Source organism: Mustelus asterias, chromosome 19 (genome assembly GCF_964213995.1).
Source record: "Mustelus asterias chromosome 19, sMusAst1.hap1.1, whole genome shotgun sequence".
In the NCBI taxonomy this organism is placed as follows: domain Eukaryota; kingdom Metazoa; phylum Chordata; class Chondrichthyes; order Carcharhiniformes; family Triakidae; genus Mustelus; species Mustelus asterias.
The window spans coordinates 31,802,752-31,824,306 of record NC_135819.1 but is presented as its reverse complement, the minus strand read 5'-3'; the positions used below and the strand labels follow the sequence as shown (position 1 = coordinate 31,824,306).

Sequence of the window (21,555 nt, the reverse complement as noted above, 5' to 3'; positions counted from 1 at the left end):
TCTCTGTGTGTGTGTGTGTGTCTCTCTGTGTGTGTGTGTGTGTCTCTCTGTGTGTGTGTGTGTCTCTCTGTGTGTGTGTGTGTCTCTGTGTGTCTGTGTCTCTCTGTGTGTCTGTGTCTGTCTCTGTCTCTCTCTCGCTGTGTGTGTGTGTGTGTGTGTGTGTGTGTGTGTGTCTCTCTATCGGTGGCTCAGTGGTTAGCTCTGCTGCCTCACAGCACCAGGGAATTGGGTTTGATTCCCAGCTTGGGTCACTGTCTGTGTGGAGTTTGCACATTCTCCCCGTGTCTGCGCGGGTTTCCTCCGGGTGCTCCGGTTTCCTCCCACAGTCCAAAAGATGTGCGGGTTACGTAGCTTAGCCGTGCTAAACTACCCCTTAGTGTCAGGGGGACTAGCTAGGGTAAGTACATTGGGTTATGGGGATAGGGCCTGGGTGGGATTCTGGTCAGTGCAGACTCGATGGGCCGAACAAAGAACAGTACAGCACAGGAAACAGGCCCTTCGGCCCTCCAAGCCCGTGCCGCTCATTGGTCCAACTAGACCAATCGTTTGTATCCCTCCATTCCCAGGCTGCTCATGTGACTATCCAGGTAAGTCTTAAACGATGTCAGCGTGTCTGCCTCCACCACCCTACTTGGCAGCACATTCCAGGCCCCCACCACCTTCTGTGTAAAATAACATCCCTCTGATATCTGAGTTATACTTCGCCCCTCTCACCTTGAGCCCGTGACCCCTCGAGATCATCACCTCCGACCTGGGAAAAAGCTTCCCACCGTTCACCCTATCTATCCCCTTCATAATCTTGTACACCTCTATTAGATCTTCCCTCATTCTCCGTCTTTCCAGGGAGAACAACCCCAGTTTACCCAATCTCTCCTCATAGCTAAGACCCTCCATACCAGGCAACATCCTGGTAAACCTTCTCTGCACTCTCTCTAACGCCTCCAAGTCCTCCTGGTAGTGCGGCGACCAGAACTGGACACAGTACTCCAAATGTGGCCTAACCAGCGTTCTATACAGCTGCATCATCAGACTCCAGCTTTTATACTCTATACCCCGTCCTATAAAGGCAAGCATACCATATGCCTTCTTCACCACCTTCTCCACCTTCAAGGATTTGTGGACTTGCACACCTAGGTCCCTCTGTGTTTCTATACTCTTGATGACTCTGCCATTTATTGTAAAACTCCTCCCTGCATTATTTCTTCCAAAATGCATCACTTCGCATTTATCCGGATTAAATTCCATCTGCCACCCCTCCGCTCAATTTTCCAGCCTATCTATATCCTGCTGTATTGCCCGACAATGCTCTTCGCTATCCGCAAGTCCAGCCATCTTCGTGTCATCCACAAACTTGCTGATAACACCAGTTACAACTTATTCCAAATCATTTATATATATCACAAAAAGCAGAGGTCCCAGTACAGAGCCCTGCGGAACACCACTGGTCACAGACCTCCAGCCGGAAAAAGACCCTTCGAACACTACCCTCTGTCTCCTATGGCCAAGCCAGTTCTCCTGGTATCCCATGAGCCTTAACCTTCTTGACCAACCTGCCATGTGGGACTTTGTCAAATGCCTTACTGAAATCCATATAGACGACATCCACGGCCCTTCCTTCGTCAACCGTTTTTGTCACTTCCTCAAAAAACTCCACCAAATTTGTAAGGCACGACCTCCCTCTTACAAAACCATGCTGTCTGTCACTAATGAGATTGTTCCGTTCTAAATGCGCATACATCCTGTCTCTAAGAATCCTCTCCAACAACTTACCTACCACGGACGTCAAGCTCACCGGCCTATAATTACCCGGGTTATCCCTGCTACCCTTCTTAAACAATGGGACCACATTCGCTATCCTCCAATCCTCAGGGGCCTCACCTGTGTCCAAAGAAGCAACAAAGATTTCCGTCAGAGGCCCAGCAATTTCATCTCTTGTCTCCCTGAGCAGTCGAGGATAGATGCCATCAGGCCCTGGGGCTTTGTCAGTTTTAATGTTCCCTAAAAAACCCAGCACTTCCTCCCTTGTAATGGAGATTTTCTCTAACGGGTCAACACCCCCCCTCCGAGACACTCCCGGTTAACACGTCCCGCTCCTTCGTGAATACCGATGCAAAGTATTCATTTAGGATCTCCCCTATTCCCTTGGGTTCTAAGTATAATTCCCCTCCTTTGTCCCTGAGAGGTCCGATTTTCTCCCTGACAACTCTTATGTTCCTAATGTACGAATAGAATGCCTTAGGATTCTCCTTACTCCTGCCTGCCAAGAACATCTTGTGACCTCTCTTTGCCCTTCTAACTCCCCGTTTGAGTTCTTTCATACTCTCTCTGTATTCCTCCAGAGCTCCATCTGTTTTCAGTTGCCTGGACTTAACGTACGCCTCCCTTTTCATTTTAATCAGATCCTCAATTTCCCTGGTTATCCACGGCTCTTGAATCCTACCTTTCCTATCTTTCCTTTTTACAGGCACATGCCTATCCTGCAGCCTTATCAATAGTTCCTTAAAAGACTCCCACATGCCAGGCGTGGACTTACCCTCGAACATCCTCTCCCAATCAACGTCCACCAATTCCTGCCTAATCCGGCAGTAGTTAGCCTTCCCCCAATTTAGCACCCTGCCCGTAGGGCAGCACTCGTCCTTGTCCATTACTATCCTAAAGTTAACAGAGTTGTGGTCACTATTTGCCACATGTTCCCCTACCAAAACTTTGACGACCTGACCGGGCTCATTTCCCAGAACTAGGTCCAGTATAGCCCCCTCTCTAGTCGGGCTATCTACATACTGTTCCAAAGAACCTTCCAGTATGCATTTTACAAATTCCTCCCCGTCCGGAACCCCAGCTCTAAGCACTTTCCAGTCTATACCAGGGAAATTAATGTCCCCCACTACAACAACCCTATTTTTTCTGCACCTATCCAGAATCTCCTGACATATCCTTTCCTCCACTTCCCGTGGGCTGTTGGGTGGTCTGTAGTACACCCCCAGCATAGAGACTGCACCCTTCCTGTTTCTGACCACACCCCACATCAGCTGCAAGCATTCCTGTCATATCCACCCTTACCTTCACCAGAGTGTAACATACTGCACTGACTCTTAGATTTTCCATCCCTCACTCTGACCTAACTGACTCAGTACATTGTCCACCCTCTGCACCGCGGTAATATGCTCCCTAACTAATATCGCTACTCCCCCACCTTTTTTAGCCCCTCCTCTGTCTCGCCTAAAACACTTATACCCCGGAATATTCAGCTGCCAGTCCTGTCCTTTTAACCAAGTTTCCGTCACCGCAACCACATCCAAATTCCGCATAAGCATTAAGGCCCTAAGTTCGTCTGTTTTACCCGTTACGCTCCTCGCATTGAAGCAGATGCACTCCAGACCTCCAGGCCCACTCAGGTCATCCTCCTCCAGAGTGCTCCTCCTCTTAGCTAGGCTTGCCCTGGCCCCCAGCTCAACCCCAGCCTCAGTATTTACTGACCTACTGTTTTGTTCCCCACCCCCCTGCCACACTAGTTTAAATCCTGCCGAAACACTCTAGCAAAACTCCCAGCCAGGATATTTGCTCCCTTCCAGTTAAGGTGTAACCCATCATTTCTGTACAGTTGCCATCCTGACTTGAAGATTTCCCAGTTATCTATGTATTTAAAACCCTCCCTCTTGCACCAGTCCTTTAGCCATGCGTTCAACTGTAGAATCTCCCTGTTCCTCGCCTCACTTGCACTAGACACCGGGAGCAGTCCAGAGATTGCTACCCTGGAGGCCTTACCTTTTAGCCTAGCACCCAACTCCCTGAATTTCTCTCGTATGACCCCCCTGGCTCTTCCTACGCTGTAGGATTCTATGACTATCTGTCTTTCTCTCTGTCTCTATATCTCGCGCTCTCTCTCGCTCGCTCTCTCTCTCGATCATTTTATTGGACTTTTTAAAAACTCAGGATAATCTATTAGTTTGTGTGTCTTTTACATTGACAGTGCATAAAGAGTTAAACACTCACTGAATTTGCAAGCCTATCCTGTTTAAAGAGAAACCTGTTGTGGTCAAATGAGTGGGGAAAATGGGCAGCTCTTTCCCCATCCCCTTGTCCGTTTGTAACAGCGTACAGAGATGGAAGGTGTTGGCTTCTATCCTGGGTTTCTGGTGATTTGAGTGATGGGAATGTCATTCATTCTTCCTCCCATTAGAAAATCTGCTCACAATTCTCACTTGTCTGTCTGTCTTAAACATTTGGCCATCTGCTGGGAGTGTGTATTTGAAGGTATTGGGTTCCCTCCCCCTTGTGTCAAATAACATGCCAGGGGACATTCATTAAACTTGCAGGTGAGAAGTGGCCACCAGTATATTGGTGTCACTGTGGAATTGTGCATACGGTACTGTGTTCAGTAATGCAGGGCAGTGTGTTGGGGAAATGGGGGATAATGCAGAAAGAGGGACTGCAATAGAACCATAGAAAATTACAGCTCAGAAACAGGCCTTTTGGCCCTTCTTGTCTGTGCCGAACCATTTTTTGCCTAGTCCCACTGACCTGCACTTGGACCATATCCCTCCACACCCCTCTCATCCATGAACCCGTCCAAGTTTTTCTTAAATGTTAAACCACTTTATCCAGCAGCGCATTCCACACTCCCACCACTCTCTGCGTGAAGAAGCCCCCCCTAATATTCCCTTTAAACTTTTCTCCTTTCACCCTTAACCCATGCCCTCTGGTTTTTTTTCTCCCCTAGCCTCAGCGGAAAAAGCCTGCTTGCATTCACTCTATCTATACCCATCAAAATCTTATACACTTCTATCAAATCTCCCCTCAATCTTCTACGCTCCAGGGAATAAAGTCCCAACCTATTCAATCTCTCTCTGTAACTCAGCTTCTCAAGTCCCGGCAACATACTTGTGAACCTTCTCTGCACTCTTTCAACCTTATTTACATCCTTCCTGTAACTAGGTGACCAAAACTGTACACAATACTCCAAATTCGGCCTCACCAATACTTGGGGAAGCTTCTGATGTGCTCTTGCTGACTTCCTTTGGCAGTTTAGCTGTTTTAGAGTACAAAGGCATGGTTGGAAGCTGAGACTCTGTCACCAATAGGGAGGGAAAAAAAAGGGTGCAGCATCCCAATATTGCAAGGAAAGAAGTTGGTGTCTGGGACCAAGGGCTGGAGAGCGTTGCAGAGAGTGGATCGAGACCATGATGGGGAGAAGCCTAGGGACCTTAACTCGCCAATTCCCCGCAGTTGACCAGGAGCAAGGTGATTTGTGAGCAGAACTTTGTGTGTGATGGGATGCTGTGTTACAGAAAATCAGCACGGAGGCACTAAGCGGGATGTGTGAATGAGCAATGTTCTCGAGGTAATGTAGCTGTGTTGGTGATGAACCTGATGTGGGATTGAAGCTCTGGTCAGGTTTGAATAGAGTGGCTGCAAGTGGAGAGGATCTCCAAGAAGCTCGCGCATATCGACATCCTTACTGTGTTTACCCCCAGTCCAACGCCGGCATCTCCACATCAGGTTTGAAGAGGACATTTTCAGATTCTCTCTATGGAGAGACGGGAAGGAAAATGGCACGTGCCTGAATTGGAAAGCTTCTCATACAAGTCATACCGAATGGTTTACTTTGTCAGTGTTGAGCAAAAGGATTCATCCAGAACTTCACCTCAGACCAGCAGTTGGACAGAACAACAACAACACTGCCCACTGTCCATAAGGAAGCGGACCTCCTATGGATTCAGTCACACACACAGTGAGGAAGCACCAACCAGTAGATTGAGTCTGCCCCATTTTGTCAGTGTAAGTCTTATTCACAACATGACCCCCATCTCTTCCATTCCCCCAGCCCCCTCGATCTCCTCGGAAATACAAAAGCAAGGCCGAAGAAACCTCTGGAAACCTTGATCTGACTGAGAGGTTCATTCCTAGAAACTCCATCGATTTTATGTATCGATCTTTGACTGTTTGCAGTGAATTTGCAGTGTTCTTTAACACACACCTGCACTGCATTCTCTCTCTCTCGCTCCCCCTCTCCTTCACGCCCCCTCCCAGATGGTTTGAAGGTAAGTTCTTCAAGGATTGATTACAGAGGAGTTCTGTACTTGGAGTGAGAGCAAAGTTGCTCGAGGAAAGAACAAAGTTGAGATTGGTGGCAATGAGCGAAGCCATTAATCAGGAGATGGGAGGCGATCTATGGGGTGGGTGGTGGGTCAGAGAGGGAGATGGGTCCTGGTGAAGTCTGGGGAGCCCAGCAATGTCTAAAGAGGACAAGTGATGTTGGGCATGTGGATAGTGTCCATTTAGGTGGTGAAGTGGAGTCCCTCCAGTTGGATTTTAAGAGGAGGAGTCTCTCCGCAGCTGGGTCAAGGTGCGAGGTGAAAAACCAAATTTAATTTTGGGTTTATATCAGTCCATTCAGGTCCAGAAACACAAATGTAATTTAATGAAGAATCCTGCAAGTTCCCAGACTAGAGGGGTTTATTTGTAAATGGATCAAGTCAATCGCAGAGGTGCAATATGGGGGTTAAAGCACAAGGTGATTTCTCATTGGCAGATTCATTGGAAAGGATCTTTTTAGAATCCAGATGTTGAAGTCACTGAGGCCAATATTATCACCCATTCCTAGCTGTCCCGAGAAAGCTACGTAGGTTACACAGCACGAACAAACGGTCACAGCCGTTTGTGTTGGAAAGGTGGTGGCGAGGCACTGCCTTGAACCACTGCAGTCATTCTGGTGAATTGCTGTTTGGCAGGATTCGGATACACTGGTCACCGAGTGTGCCAGGGCCGGAATTGGGAGTAAGGTGAGTAGGGGTTGGTGTGGGACACATTGGAGAAATGAGACTAAAGGCGGTATTTGCATCAGGATTGTTTTAGAGTTGGGATTCAGAGAGAAACCTAGATGAACATAGAACATAGAACATAGAAAGCCACAGCACAAACAGGCCCTTCGGCCCACAAGTTGCGCCGATCACATCCCCACCTCTAGGCCTATCTATAGCCCTCAATCCCATTAAATCCCATGTACTCATCCAGAAGTCTCTTAAAAGACCCCAACGAGTTTGCCTCCACCACCACCGACGTCAGCCGATTCCACTCACCCACCACCCTCTGAGTGAAAAACTTACCCCTGACATCTCCTCTGTACCTACCCCCCAGCACCTTAAACCTGTGTCCTCTCGTAGCAACCATTTCAGCCCTTGGAAATAGCCTCTGAGAGTCTACCCTATCCAGACCTCTCAACATCTTGTAAACCTCTATCAGGTCACCTCTCATCCTTCGTCTCTCCAGGGAGAAGAGACCAAGCTCCCTCAACCTATCCTCATAAGGCATGCCCCCCAATCCAGGCAACATCCTTGTAAATCTCCTCTGCACCCTTTCAATGGCTTCAACATCTTTCCTGTAATGAGGTGACCAGAACTGCGCGCAGTACTCCAAGTGGGGTCTAACCAGGGTCCTATAAAGCTGCAGCATTATCTCCCGACTCCTAAACTCAATCCCTCGATTAATGAAGGCCAGTACGCCGTACGCCTTCTTGACCGCATCCTCCACTTGCGAGGCCGATTTAAGAGTCCTATGGACCCGGACCCCAAGGTCCTTCTGATCCTCTACACTGCTAAGAATGGTACCCTTCATATTATACTGCTGCTTCATCCCATTGGATCTGCCAAAATGGATCACCACACACTTATCCGGGTTGAAGTCCATCTGCCACTTCTCCGCCCAGTCTTGCATTCTATCTATGTCTCGCTGCAACTTCTGACATCCCTCCAAACTATCCACAACACCACCTACCTTGGTGTCGTCAGCAAACTTACCAACCCATCCCTCCACTTCCTCCAGGTTTGGGATTGGGATTAAAATTGGAGGTAGTATTCGGACTGGGATTAAAATTGTAGATAGGTTTAGGTTTGGGATTAGGGTGAAATTGAGAGCTGGAATGGGATTAGAATTAGGGCTGGAATGAGAATGAAAGTTATGAGCTTGGCCAAGTGATGAGAAACTGGAATATAATTCCTAATCTGGATGGTGTGTGAGGAGAAATTGGTGGCGATGCTGTTCCCTGGCAAAGAAGATTCCCATTTCACCATACTGTGGCAAATTGAGGAGTGTATTCGGTAAACAGGCATTCTTTGTACTTTCGATACAGAGTAGGACACGCTTGTGTGTTACAGTACAACAAACCGTTAAAGCTCCCTTACAAGAACTGATGAAAACCACCTTGTATATATGTGTTCCAAGGTCAGATTGAAACTACAAATGTGAACTAAGATAATCCAATGCTACAGCAGTATTGGATTTCATGACCATAAGACGGGAATAGCCATTTTAATGAAAAGCTTAAGGAACTTTGTTATTATTGACATACAATATCATTCATTTTCAGATGAACTGCGAAGTAAGAAGTTCCTTCCTGTACAGACGTTTGGCAAAGTAAGTATTCAGAAGTGGATGTATACGGCATTGCCCAAAGCAGCTGTACCAATGTGAAGATCGAGATCTCTAGAAGACCTTGAATGCTCTTGGGCTCAGTTATGCAAATGCATCTGACCAGAAAGGAGTCTCGGTGACTGGTTGATTTGTAGAATCTTGCAGCATACCAGGAGGCCATTCAGCCCCTCATATCTGTGCAGATATTTTGAAAGAACTATCCAATCAGTGCCACGACCCGCGCTTTCTCTCCAGCCCTGCAATGTTTTTCTGTGATTTCTCTGTTGGAAATGGTGGGCAGGAAGTGGTAGCCAACTCGGGTGGCCACTGACTGAGCTCAAGCAGACCAGACTCCAGACCAGCTGAAAACCATACTGACCAGTATAAGAACAGACCAATGGCTACCCTCCAGCCAGCGTTCCTGCATCATCCTGATTTGCACAGTTCCTGGTCAACTATCCCAGTCAGTCATGAGTATTGGTACTGGCCATGTCCACACACACACACACACACACACACACATAAAAAGGAAAGGTTGGGGAATCTTTTTGAGGAGCTATTGATCAGGAAAGTTGGAGGATTATTGCTCTATCCTTTGTGCCAGTGCCAATGATTCTTTAACTTGTAGTTAGTTATTGGAGTGTTTGAGTTTACAATCGCTTGATGTAACTGAATGTAACAACAAGAGAACCCTGGTGATAAAATAGTATACGCTTAAAGAATGAATCAATTTTCATTTATATAGTGCTGGTCATGACTTCCAGATATCCCAGAGCTGATGTAAATTATAACATAGTCATGTTGTAACATGGGGAATGGTTAAGTCATTCTTTCTACATTCTCAGGCAGTGAGCTCCAGCTACATCAAGTTTAAAGAGGTTTATTTAAAGTTTTAAAGTTCATTTATGTGTCACAAGTAGACTTACATTAACATTGCAATGAATTTATTGTGAAAATCCCCGAGTTGCCACACTCCGGCGCCTGTATGGGTACACTGAGGGAGAATTTAGCATGGCCAATGCACCTAACCAGCACGTCTTTCAGACTGCGTGAGGAAACCAGAGCACCCGGAGGAAACCCATGCAAACACGGGGAGAACGTGCAGACTCCACACAGACAGTGACTCAAGCTGGGAATCAAACCTGGGTCCCGGGCGCTGTGAGGCTATGTCGATATGCATGATTTTCTTGGAGATCCTCTCCACTTGGAGCTGGCAGTTTGCGGTGTCGATGGTAGCCATGATGTGGAGGTGCCGGTGTTGGACTGGGGTAAGCACAGTAAGAAGTCTCACAACACCAGGTTAAAGTCCAACGGGTTTATTTGGTAGCTGATGAAGAAGCAGCGCTACCAAATAAACCTGTTGGACTTTAGCCTGGTGTTGTGAGACTTCTTAATGTGCTTACCCCAGGCCAACACCGGCACCTCCACATCATGGTTGTAAGGCAGCAGTGCTAGCCACTGTGCCACCGTGCCACAAGGAGGTTAAAAGCAAAATACTGCGGGTACTGGACATTTGAAATCAAAACAAAACACTGAAAAAACTCAGGAGGTCTGGCAGCACCTGTGGAGAGGGAAACACAATTGATGTTTCGAGTCCAGATGACTCTTCCACCATCCCATTTGTAGAAGGGCCCTTTGGACTTGAAACACTAACTGTGTTTCACTCTCCACCAGTGCTGCCAGACCCAGAGTTTATCCAGCATTTTCTGTTGTGATGCGGAGAATGTCTGGGAAAAGAAGCACTCTGATTCTGGGCACCTTTCCACTTCCTGCAGATTCACAAATTGTAAAGTCAATTGTAATGGGACGGCACGGTGGCACAGTGGTTAGCTCTGCTGCCTCACAGCAGCAGGGACCTGGGCTCGATTCCCGGCTTGGGTCACTGTCCGTGTGGAGTTTGCACATTCTCCCCGTGTCTGCGTGGGTTTCCTCCCACACTCCAAAGATGTGCAGGTTAGGTGGATTCGCCATGCTAAATTGCCCCTTAGTGTCCCGGGATGCGTAGGTTAGAGGGATTAGTCGAGTAAATATGTGGGGTGACGGGGATAGGGTCTGGGTGGGATTGTTGTCAGTGCAGACTCGATGGGCCGAATGGCCCATCCTTCTGCACTGTAGGGATTCTATGAAAGTCTGCAGAATCCCATACAGGTTGTCAAGGTAGTGAATGGAAGTTATAAAATGGCAATCTTTCCTAAAACGAACCTTTTTCTTTAGCTTCATTTTCTTCCCAGCCTTTATCTTGATTTTCTTTGGTCTTGAATCCTGGTTTAGTGTTTTTCTTTAAAATTTGTTCAAAGCTTCAACTTCCTTTTATTGATCCTTTTGCCACTGTTACTATGTTCTATGTTTGCGGCACAATTTTTCCTTGTATCCCTTGGGAGCAGACGGAGAAGGCCGCGACCAATGAACTTGGTGGTGGAATGGAGGAAACGCTGGCTAAGAGTTTCCGAGCCTGTGTCTCACAATGGTTATTGGCTGCCCCACAAGAGTTAGTTTGATTTAATACCGAGATTCTCGAATGCACTAAAACGGATTGGGTCGATCACAGTTTCCAGATTCTGTTATGTCAGACTCCACCGTGTTCACCACTAATCACAGCTGAGCTATTGTGTCTCCGGTGACCATTTAAGGTTGTCTGTTCAGACAGATCCCGTGGCCTTTTTCAAAGAGCAATGGAGTTCTCCATGTAACGACCCCAACACCTATCCCTCATCCAGCAGCACCAAAACAAATTAACATGTCATTTATTTCATAGCTATTTGAGCCTGCTTACCTGCAAATTGACTGCCACTTTTCCTATGTTACAACACGCATTGCCCTTTAAAGATAATTAACTGGCTGTCGGGCACTTCGAGGCATTCTGGGGTCACAGACAGTGCTATCTAGACAATATTTTTTTTCCTATTTTCTCCTCATTTTCCTCTTTCAATACTGCACCATCCTGCCATCCCTGTTGTGCTCCTTCCCTCCATCTAAGACATAGGAGCAGAAGTTGGCCATTTGGCCCATCAAGTCTGTCCCATTCATTCAATGAGATCATGCTTGATCTGATATAACACTCAACTCTACTTTCCTGCCCTATCCCCACAACCCTCAATTCCCTTACTGGTTAGAAATCTGTCTATCTCCGATTTGAAAATACTTAATGGCCCAGCTTCCACAGCCCTCTGCGGTAAAGAATTCCACAGATTAAGTGAAGAAATTCCTCCTCATCTCTGTCTTAGATGGGAAACCACTTACTCTAAGGTTATGTCCTCTGGTCCTAGACTCTCCCACAAAGGGAAAACAACCTCTCAGCATCTACCCTGTCAACCCCCATGAGAATCCTATATATCTCAATGAGATCACCTCTCACATGCTTCTAAACTCCAACGAGTACAGGCCCAACCTACTTAACCTCTTCTTTGTGGGGCAGCACAGTGGTTAGCACTGCTGCCTCACAGCCCCACGGATCCGGGTTCGATTCCCAGCCTTGGGTCACTGTCTGTGCGGAGTCTGCGTGGGTTTCCTCTGGGTGCTCCGGTTTCCTCCCAGAGTCCAAAGATGTGCAGGTTAGGGTGGATTGGCCATGATAAATTAATTGCCCCTTAATATTAGGGGGACTAGCTAGGGTAAATGCATGGGGTTATGGAGATGGGGCTTGGGTGGGATTGTGGTCAGTGTAGACTCGATAGGCAGAATGGCCTCCTTCTGCACTGTAGGATTCTATGAAAATCCCTCCATACCAAAGGTGTGCACATAAGGTGGATTGGACATGCTAAATTGCTCCTCAGTGTCCCAAGATGTGTACGTTAGATGGGAATAGCCATGGTAAATGTGCAGGGTTACAGGGAGAGGTCGGGGAAGAGGGAGATACCCTGTCAGAGAGTCAGTGCAGACTCGAGGGGCTGAATGGCCTTTACTGCACTGTGGGATTCTATGATTCTGGGATCAACCTAGTGTGCCTTCTCTGGACAGCTTCCAATGTCGGTATATCTTTCCTTCGATCAGAGGGCCAAACTGTTCACAGTTCTTGCCCTCTTGTGCCCTGAAGCTGATGGTTGTCTTTATTGGTGCTGAGTTGTATTGCTCCTTCATGAATCATAGAAATCCCTACAGTACAGAAAGAGGCCATTTGGCCCATCAAGTCTGCACCGACCACAATCCCGCCAAGGCCCTACCCCCATATCCCTACATATTTACCCGCTAATCCCTCTAACCTATGCATCTCAGGACACTAAGGGCAATTTTTAGCATGGCCAATCAACCTAACCCGCACATCTTTGGACTGTGGGAGGAAACCGGAGCACCCGGAGGAAACCCACGCAGACACGAGGAGAATGTGCAAACTCCACACCGACAGTGACCCAAGCCGGGAATCGAACCCAGGTCCCTGGAGCTGTGAAGCAGCAGTGCTAACCACTGTGCTACTGTGCCGCCCTGATGTTATCACTGATGATACTTTTGGAAATTTTTATTCAGTTCTGGTGTGGAAAAGCTGCCAGCGTAAACATAACTTTCCTTTCTGCCATTATCTCTCGTTAGAATGCCGCGCGGAGAGTCAGCATTGCAGCAATCCCACGGAGCACCGGAGGACCACTGTTTGACTTGGTAAGAGATCTACAGCCCGAGAAACCATTCACCTCCTCAGTGCTGGGTGGGACAGCAGCCTCACAACCGGGAACCATTCTGGACCTCTGTGAGGATTGTTAACGTTTCTACAAACATAAACCCCTAATTTGCAGTGGATGTGCCAATGAAAGCGGGTTGTACAAGTGAATCCAACGGGCACAACTGCAATACATGGCAGCTGAAGGACCGATGTGATTTGGATGATGACTCAAAGCGCACAGTTTAGTTTATTAGGAGAGCTGAGATTTACTGGTTTACTCACTCTCTTTTTGAAATATATCTTGTGGGGTTGTGATTGTTTGAGTTGGCAACCAGAAAGCCATAAATTGCTTGGTGTGATGCAATCACAGAAAAGATTAAGCACTTCTTGTGACAGAGCCCAGTGCAGAGCTCAGTGGCAACATTCAGTTGATTACATACCAGCTTGCTTTCTAACATAACACAAGGTCACCATGACTTAGGCATTCCACGGGTTTGGGAACATCGTCTGTTTCTGTTCTCTTCACCACCATCCCACCTCGTTCTCCCCCTCCTCCCTGCTGCTGTTTTGTAGTTGGGCACCCTGTGTTTGCTGTGAACATCCTTGACAGAAAACAGAGTGTTGGCAGGCTACAGGGCTGACATGAGCACACAGAAAGGACAGGAATGGACCAGTAAGTCCATCCAGACATGCGTCATTGCTCTCCCCCAGTGTCCCACCCACAATAATATAAACTCTTTGGAAATAACAAAAATACCTCGGGCCAATTGAGAGAAAACTCTTGAAGTTCCTCTCCAACCCTTGGAGTTTATCAAGTTCCAGGAGATGCAAGTAATTGATAATTGCAGCAACCCCTTGGCTACCTTCCACCATTTGATATGACCTGAACTTGGAAGAATTTATCCAACTCCCTATTAAAGGACTACAATGATCTCATACTTGCCACATGTAGTAATAATCAATTCTAGATGTTGATGAGACAATTGGAGGATTTTCATTTGCAACGTACAGCTCTATCATTGCTGAATCCTTCTCTTAAATTCCCAAAAGCTTTTTTGGGATTGAAGGGAATCTGCGTTGTTCATCTCTTGACCCAGACTGCCATTTTTAATCAATAATGAACCTATTCCTATCACTGTGTTTACTATGTTCAATAGTGAATATTTTACTAGATTAGCAATCTAGGCTGGAACGCTACCACCTCGGCCGCCCAAAATCAGAGCGGGCCAACATCCGATAACAGAAATCTCTGTTGACCTCGGGCGGGAATTTCCAGTCTCGCCCAAGCGAGGCTGGAAAATCCCACCCATTGAGTCAGACTAATCAAGAGAACGTGAATTAAAATTTTTGAGAATTTTAATTTGTTAAATAAATTAATTAAAAGTAATGTTATTGGATTGTTGGAAAAATCCAACTGATTAATTAATGCTCTTTCCATACCTGGCTGACCCTGTACTTGGACCAAGGTTGATTGCTAAATGTCTTCAAGTGGCTTAACAACCACGCAGTGGATCAAACCTTTGTAAGGGCAATTATGGATAGACAATGAAATGCTGGCCTTGCCCTAGAGAATCTCTTTTCAAAACTTACTCCAGTGTGTTTGTTTAAATACTGAATGATTTTAATTTGATTTGATTTATTATTATCACATGTATTGGGATACAGTGAAAAGTATTGTTTCTTGCACACTATACAGACAAAGCATACCGTACATAGAGAAGGAAAGGACAGAGTGCAGAATGTAATGTTACAGTTATAGCTAGGGTGTAGAAAAAAATCAACTTAGTGCAAGGTAGGTCCATTCAAAAGTCTGATGGCAGCAGGGAAGAAGCTGTTCTTGAGTCAGTTGGTACGTGACCTCAGACTTTTGTATCTTTGTCTCGACGGAAGCAGGTGGAAGAGAGAATGTCCGGGTGCATGGGGAAACTTTCAGGGGAACTTCTCATTGAGGTTGTGACAATTTTGAGGAATATTAACTGCCCCTCAAGAAACCAATCACTTGTTGTTGGATTTATTGTGATTGGATTGAGCTAGGAGAGGACATCCCACTGGAGAAGTTTCTGGTCTCTGCTCAGCAGCTCTCTGGTATGACGAGCTAAATTGGAGATTCCGCTTTTGGACAATTATTGGGTTGAATTACGGGGAGGTGTGGTTTGCACAGGCATGCTGTTGGGGACTTGGCTACGTGATGAAGCTGTAGGCATTTCCTTCCAAATGTCTACAATGTCCCGCTCCTGCCTTGGCAACAAATTGGACAGTTCTTTAACTTCTGAAGTGTGTTAAATTCAAAAGTTGAAAATGGTACATTTGATTTGCAATTTAGTCAAAGCTGAAGGAGGCGGATGAAGGAAGGAGGAGATCTGAAGGAGATCAGGACAAGTTGCGGAACAAGCTTACGAGAAAGATGAGCACCTGGTAAGTCACCAATTTTGTGCGCTTAATGCTTTCGGTTGTAGCGCTGCTGCTATGGTGCTGATTATGGCAACATGGAATCATAAAATTATCCAGCGCAGGTGACCCTTATCCGTTGCCCTCCAAATTTCCCCTTTCCCAGTAGTTATCCAATTCTCTTACGAAGTTACAACTGAATCAACTTCCAGCACTCTTTCAGGCAATGCTACATCATCTCTCGGATGTACAACTGTGGTATCCTTTCAAGTTGCATTAGCCATTTTCATCTCGGATGGATATGTATTGTTGTGTGAGTTTGTTGGCTGTTATTTGCTATGTTCAGACTGCCCAGCCATCTTGCCCAAGTTAAATGGAGTGTTGTTGTTTATTACTTTTTAAGTTAAACTGAGTCACTGTCTGGGTAAATGAGAATGTGGAATCTTTTCAATGTGGGGCAGCACATGGATGGATATAAGGTCACGAGTGAGAAAGGATGTGAACAAAGAAAAGTACAGCACAGGAACAGGCCCTTCGGCCCTCCAAATCTGTGCCAATCCTGCACATGGCCTCTGTCAAAGACATCCAAGTGGTTGGAATCGATTCTCGCTGCAAGCTGTGCCGGAATGTGGCTACACAGCAACCAAGATGTGCCACGCAGGAAACGAGCTGGGCACATGCAAGCAGTGCCCTTTCCAAGAGGTGCCACCTATCTGACTGTGAAAACCTTAAAAGGGCGGCGCGATAGCACAGTGGTTAGCACTGCTGCCTCACAGCTCCAGAGACCTGGGTTCGAATCCCAGCTTGGGTCACTGTCTGTCTGGAGTCTGCACACTCTCCCCGTGTCTGCGTGAGTTTCCTCCGGGTGCTCCGGTTTCCTCCCGCAGTCCAAAGATGTGCGGGTTAGGTGGATTGGCCATAATAAATTGTACCTTAGTTTCCCGGGATGTGTAGGTTAGAAGGATGAGGAGGGTAAATGTGCGTGGTTGTGGGGATAGGGCTTGGGGTGGGATTGTTGTTGGTGCAGAATCGATGTAGGGTTTCTATGATTTCTATGAAATAGGTCAGGTGACGGGAACATTTGTTGAAATGACTTTATTTCACTTGTAGAATATGTTTTACCTTCTCGGGTAGGTAGGAAACTATAGAATGAAAAATCAAGCAGGGTCAACATCTGGCAGTCAATCTCTGATGGCTGGTTTACCGCTTGGTACCACCAGAACAAGTACAAAATCTGTCCCATGGTGAAATGGCCTTGAGTACGTCCCAAAGTGATAAATTGCCATGCCCAAGAGGGAAAGGCTTACCTTGAGCATCTCTTTGAAGACTGTCCACAGCATCAAAACTTGGTGCTTATTTGCAACTTTGTGCAGAGTTAGTTCCATTTGTTTCAGAAACTTCACTTCTCTGACCATTCGATGGCAGGAGAATTGGGTATCAGTAAAAACATTTTGCATCACCTCTCTAAACGCAAACTGTTTTTATATTAAAAAACCTGTCAGCTTCTGAAGTTGGTCATAAAACATCACCTGCCTCTCCTATTTAAACTGCAAAAACATTCTGATAATTGTTTGAATTTTTTAATCTTGCTTTAGGAAATTTTTAGGGCATAAAGAAAATGATCCTTCCCTATCCCGGCCAACACTGCATCGGTTTATCAGCACCTATACCTGGGGTGACAAAGGCGGTCAACTAGAGAATAAAGGGTGAGTCCCAAATTCTCAATGCACGTATCTCTCCATGTAAGTGTTTATTTTCCTTAATTTTTTCCCCATCCTTATTTGCCCTTTGAACTGAGTGGCCCGCTAGGCCATTTCAGCGGGCAGTTAAGAGTCAACCACATTGCCGTGCCTCTGGAGACACATGTAGGCCAGACCAGATAAAGACGGCAGATTTCCTTCTCTGAAGGACATTAGTGACCCAGATGGGTTTTTCTAACAATCTTTGATTTCATGGTCACCAAGCGCATGTTCCCAGAACATTAGCCCGGGTCCTTTGGATTATTAGTCCAGTGGCACTGCCACTATGCCACCATCTCCCCTGATAGTGCAGACAGACCTTCCTTTATTTATGAATTGTTTGGATGACGGATGGGTTACAATTTCCTCATGTGACCCATGGAAATGCAAAGACGATTATTGTTTGTCTCTCGTGTGTCAGCCATGGCTCCATTGTAGCATTCTCTCCTCTCTGTTAGAAGGCTGTGTTCATATCCCCACTCCAGAGATTCGAGCAGGCTCTCATTCCAGTGCGGCACTGAGGAAGTGCTGCACTGTCGGGCAGCACACTCTTTTTGATGAGACTTTGTCTATGTCTCGGGTGGATGTAAAAGATTCCACGGTCACTATATCAGAGCAGATTAGGGGAGTTCTCCCCCTTTCCAACTGGTTATCTAGTCTTTATCACACATGTTTGTTGGATCTTGCTGTGCACATATTGAATGCTGTGGTCCTGTTACAACGTGACTACAGTTCACAAATACTGTAATTGGCTGTAATTTGCTTTTGAGATGTTGTATGGTTTTGAATGGAGCCGAATAAATGCCCCCTGTCCAAATGCCCCATTGCATCCAATATCAAATACCCTTGCCCACAAAAAAATCCTTCACATCCTTGTCCCTCATTAGCTCTGTGATCCTCCGAGTCCATTATGTTCTAAAGCTGTGAGGTCACTTGATTTGGAGATTCACAATCTTTGGTTGAGAGGCCCTGATGCCATTCAAGTTGGGAGAGCACGTAAGAATATAGCAGAGGCCAGGATAGTGAGGGGGATTGACATTGTTCTCCGTTGCAAGGAGCAAGAGTCGAGGCAGCCATGTTGCCTGTCGGGTGCCAGGGTTCGGGACATCCACGCTGGGCTGGAGAGAAACTTGCACTGGGAGGGGGGGGATGGATCCAGTAGTCCTGGTCCATGACACACACATGATGAGAAAGGAAGTTCTGCATAGTCAGTATGAGGAGCTAGGCACCAAACTAAGTAGCAGAACTTCAAAGGTAACAATTTCTGCATTATTACCTGAAGCATGTGCAAATTGGCAGAGGGCAAATAAGATCAGAGAAATGAATACATGGCTCAGACTGGTGTGGGTGAAGTGGGTTCCACTTCGTGGGACACTGGCATCAGTACTTGGGGAAAGTGGGATCTGTACCATTGAGATGATCTACACCTGGGGCTGATGTCTTAGCGAGCCACAACTTGGGAAGTAGAGAGCTTTTTAAACTGAATAGTAGGGGGCAAGGGATCAAATTTGGGAAGATGTGGTAAACCAAACAGTAGAGAAAGATATATAGGAAATGAAAAACAGACTATGACAGAAAGGGACAGAGTGTACAAATCTAGGAGTAAATCAGCAGATAAGGCTAGATGCTACAACAATAATAAAAGGCCAAAACTAAAGGCTCTGTATCTAAATGCACATAGCACTCAACAGATGAACTGATAGCACAATTAGAAATTTGGAAGTGCAATCTGATAGCCATTACAGAGACATGGCCACAGGATGACACAGATTGGGACTTGAATATTGAGGAGTATGTGACATTTAGCCAGGACAGGAAGTTGAGAACAGGTGGAGAGGGGGATCTGTTAATTAATGATGATATTAGCACATTGCAGAGGGAAATCGGGATATAGAAGTAGTTTGGGTTGAGATGAGAAATAAAAAGCGCAAGAAATCACTTGTGGGAGTTGTGTACAAGCCCCCTGATTGTAACAACATGGTAGGACAGAGTATAAAAGAAGGGATAATGCAAACTTGTCAGAAAGGTACAGCAATAATCATGGGGGATTTTAATCTAGTATAGTTTGGAAAAATCATATGGGCAAAGACAATGAAAATGAGGAATTCATAGCATGTTTTCAGGGTAGTTTCTTAGAACAGCACATTCTGGAGCCAACCAGAGGGCAGGTTGTACTAGGTCTGGCATTGTGCAATGAGATAAGACACTGAATTCAGTTTGAGGGAGAGAGGAGTGGGTCCAAGGCTATTATTTTAAACTTGAATAACAACAATTATAAGGACATGAAAACGGAGCTAGCTAAAGTGAACCGGCAAATCTGCTGATGGGAGCAATACCACATGTTCAGTGGCAGACATTTAAAGGGGTATTTCTGAAGACACAGATACATTCTGATGAGGAAAGAAAAACTCCAAGGGGAGGGCACATTATCTGTGGTTAACTAAAAAAGTTAAGGACAGTATTAGGCTTGAAGAAATAGCAAATATTAGCGCAGACAAGTGATAAGTCAGTAACAGATTGGAAAGAATATAAAGCACATCAAAGAATGACAAAAGAGATTGATGAAGGAAAAAGGGGAAGAGCTTGAGTACAAGAAAAGCTAGCCAGTAATGTAAAGATGGACAGCGAGAATTTCTATAGATATGTAAATAAGAAAAGAGTGAACAATGTGAGCAATGGTCCTGTAGAAAATGTGTCCAGGGAATTGATCATGGAATGTAGGCCTATGACAGATGATTTAAACAGGTCTTTTGCTTCACTATAGATGATACAGTGCTGACAAACATCTCAGAAATAGCTGTACATCAGGAAATGGAAGGGAGGGAGGAGTTCAACTTTTTACAAGTTATATAAATGACTTGGATGAAGGGATTGAAGGTATGGTTGCTAAATTTGCTGATGACACAACTGTGGTCAGAGGGTTGACTACAACAATGACTACATCGGAAAATGCAAGGTAGGTAGGAAAGTAAATTGTGAAGAGGACATGAGGCTACAAATAGATATGGATAGGTTAAGTGAGTGGGCAAAAGTCAGGCAAGTGGAGTACAATGTGGGCAAATATGAAATTGGCCATTTTGACAAAGAATAAGAAAGAAGTTCATTATCTAAATGGTAAGAGATAGTGGAATTCTGAAGTGCAGAAGAAACTGGGGCTGAAACTCTACTACCTTGCCTGGTGAGGTTCCCAGAACGGAAATACTGGGGCTGAAACTCTACTACCTTGCCTGGTGAGGTTCCCAGAACGGAAATACTGGGGCTGAAACTCTACTACCTTGCCTGGTGAGGTTCCCAGAACGGAAATACTGGGGCTGAAACTCTACTACCTTGCCTGGTGAGGTTCCCAGAACGGAAATACTGGGGCTGAAACACTACTACCTTGCCTGGTGAGGCTCCCAGAACGGAAATACTGGGGCTGAAACACTACTACCTTGCCTGGTGAGGCTCCCAGAACGGAAATACTGGGGCTGAAACTCTACTACCTTGCCTGGTGAGGTTCCCAAAACGGAAATACTGGGGCTGAAACTCTACTACCTTGCCTGGTGAGGCTCCCAGAACGGAAATACTGGGGCTGAAACTCTACTACCTTGCCTGGTGAGGTTCCCAGAACGGAAATACTGGGGCTGAAACTCTACTACCTTGCCTGGTGAGGCTCCCAGAACGGAAATACTGGGGCTGAAACTCTACTACCTTGCCTGGTGAGGTTCCCAGAACGGAAATACTGGGGCTGAAACTCTACTACCTTGCCTGGTGAGGTTCCCAGAACGGAAATACTGGGGCTGAAACTCTACTACCTTGCCTGGTGAGGTTCCCAGAACGGAAATACTGGGGCTGAAACTCTACTACCTTGCCTGGTGAGGTTCCCAGAAAGGAAATACTGGGGCTGAAACTCTACTACCTTGCCTGGTGAGGTTCCCAGAACGGAAATACTGGGGCTGAAACTCTACTACCTTGCCTGGTGAGGTTCCCAGAATGGAAATCTCCAGTGGTCTCGGGCAGCATTTTATGATCTCGCCAGAGCGAGGCCATAAAATCCCGCCCTGGGTGTCCTCGTGAATAAATCACAGCTAATAGTGTTATTATGAGGGGAACTGATTACAAAAGTAAGGTTATGCTTCAGTTGATGAGACCATATCTGGAGTAAGGAAAGATGTAAATGTGCTGGGAGCGGTGGAGAGAAGGTTACTAAACTAAAACCGGGAATGGATGGGTTGTCTTGTGAGGAAATCTTGGAGAGGTTAGATTTATATCCACTAGAGTTTAAAGAGGTGACTTGATTGGAAAATTTAAGAACCTGACAATATTGACAAGACTGATGTGTAGAGGATGTTTCCTCTCATTGGAGATCAAGAAATAGAGGGTCACTTTAAAAATAAAGGGTCATTTGTTAAAGACAGAGATGGGGAGAATTTTTTTCTGAGGGTTGAG

At 46.0% G+C, this 21,555-nt stretch overlaps 1 protein-coding gene across 1 annotated transcript in view; it reads left to right on the top strand.

Annotated features, from left to right (window-relative positions):
• The window catches only part of LOC144507864 (inositol 1,4,5-triphosphate receptor associated 2-like), a 121,270-nt gene that overhangs the window by 93,406 nt on the left and 6,309 nt on the right, over positions 1-21,555 (top strand). The window contains exons 22-25 of the mRNA XM_078235283.1: positions 8,366-8,412; positions 12,934-12,999; positions 15,324-15,415; positions 16,984-17,094. Coding sequence (XP_078091409.1) covers positions 8,366-8,412; positions 12,934-12,999; positions 15,324-15,415; positions 16,984-17,094 — 316 coding nt within the window. The remainder of the gene's footprint in view (positions 1-8,365; positions 8,413-12,933; positions 13,000-15,323; positions 15,416-16,983; positions 17,095-21,555) is intronic.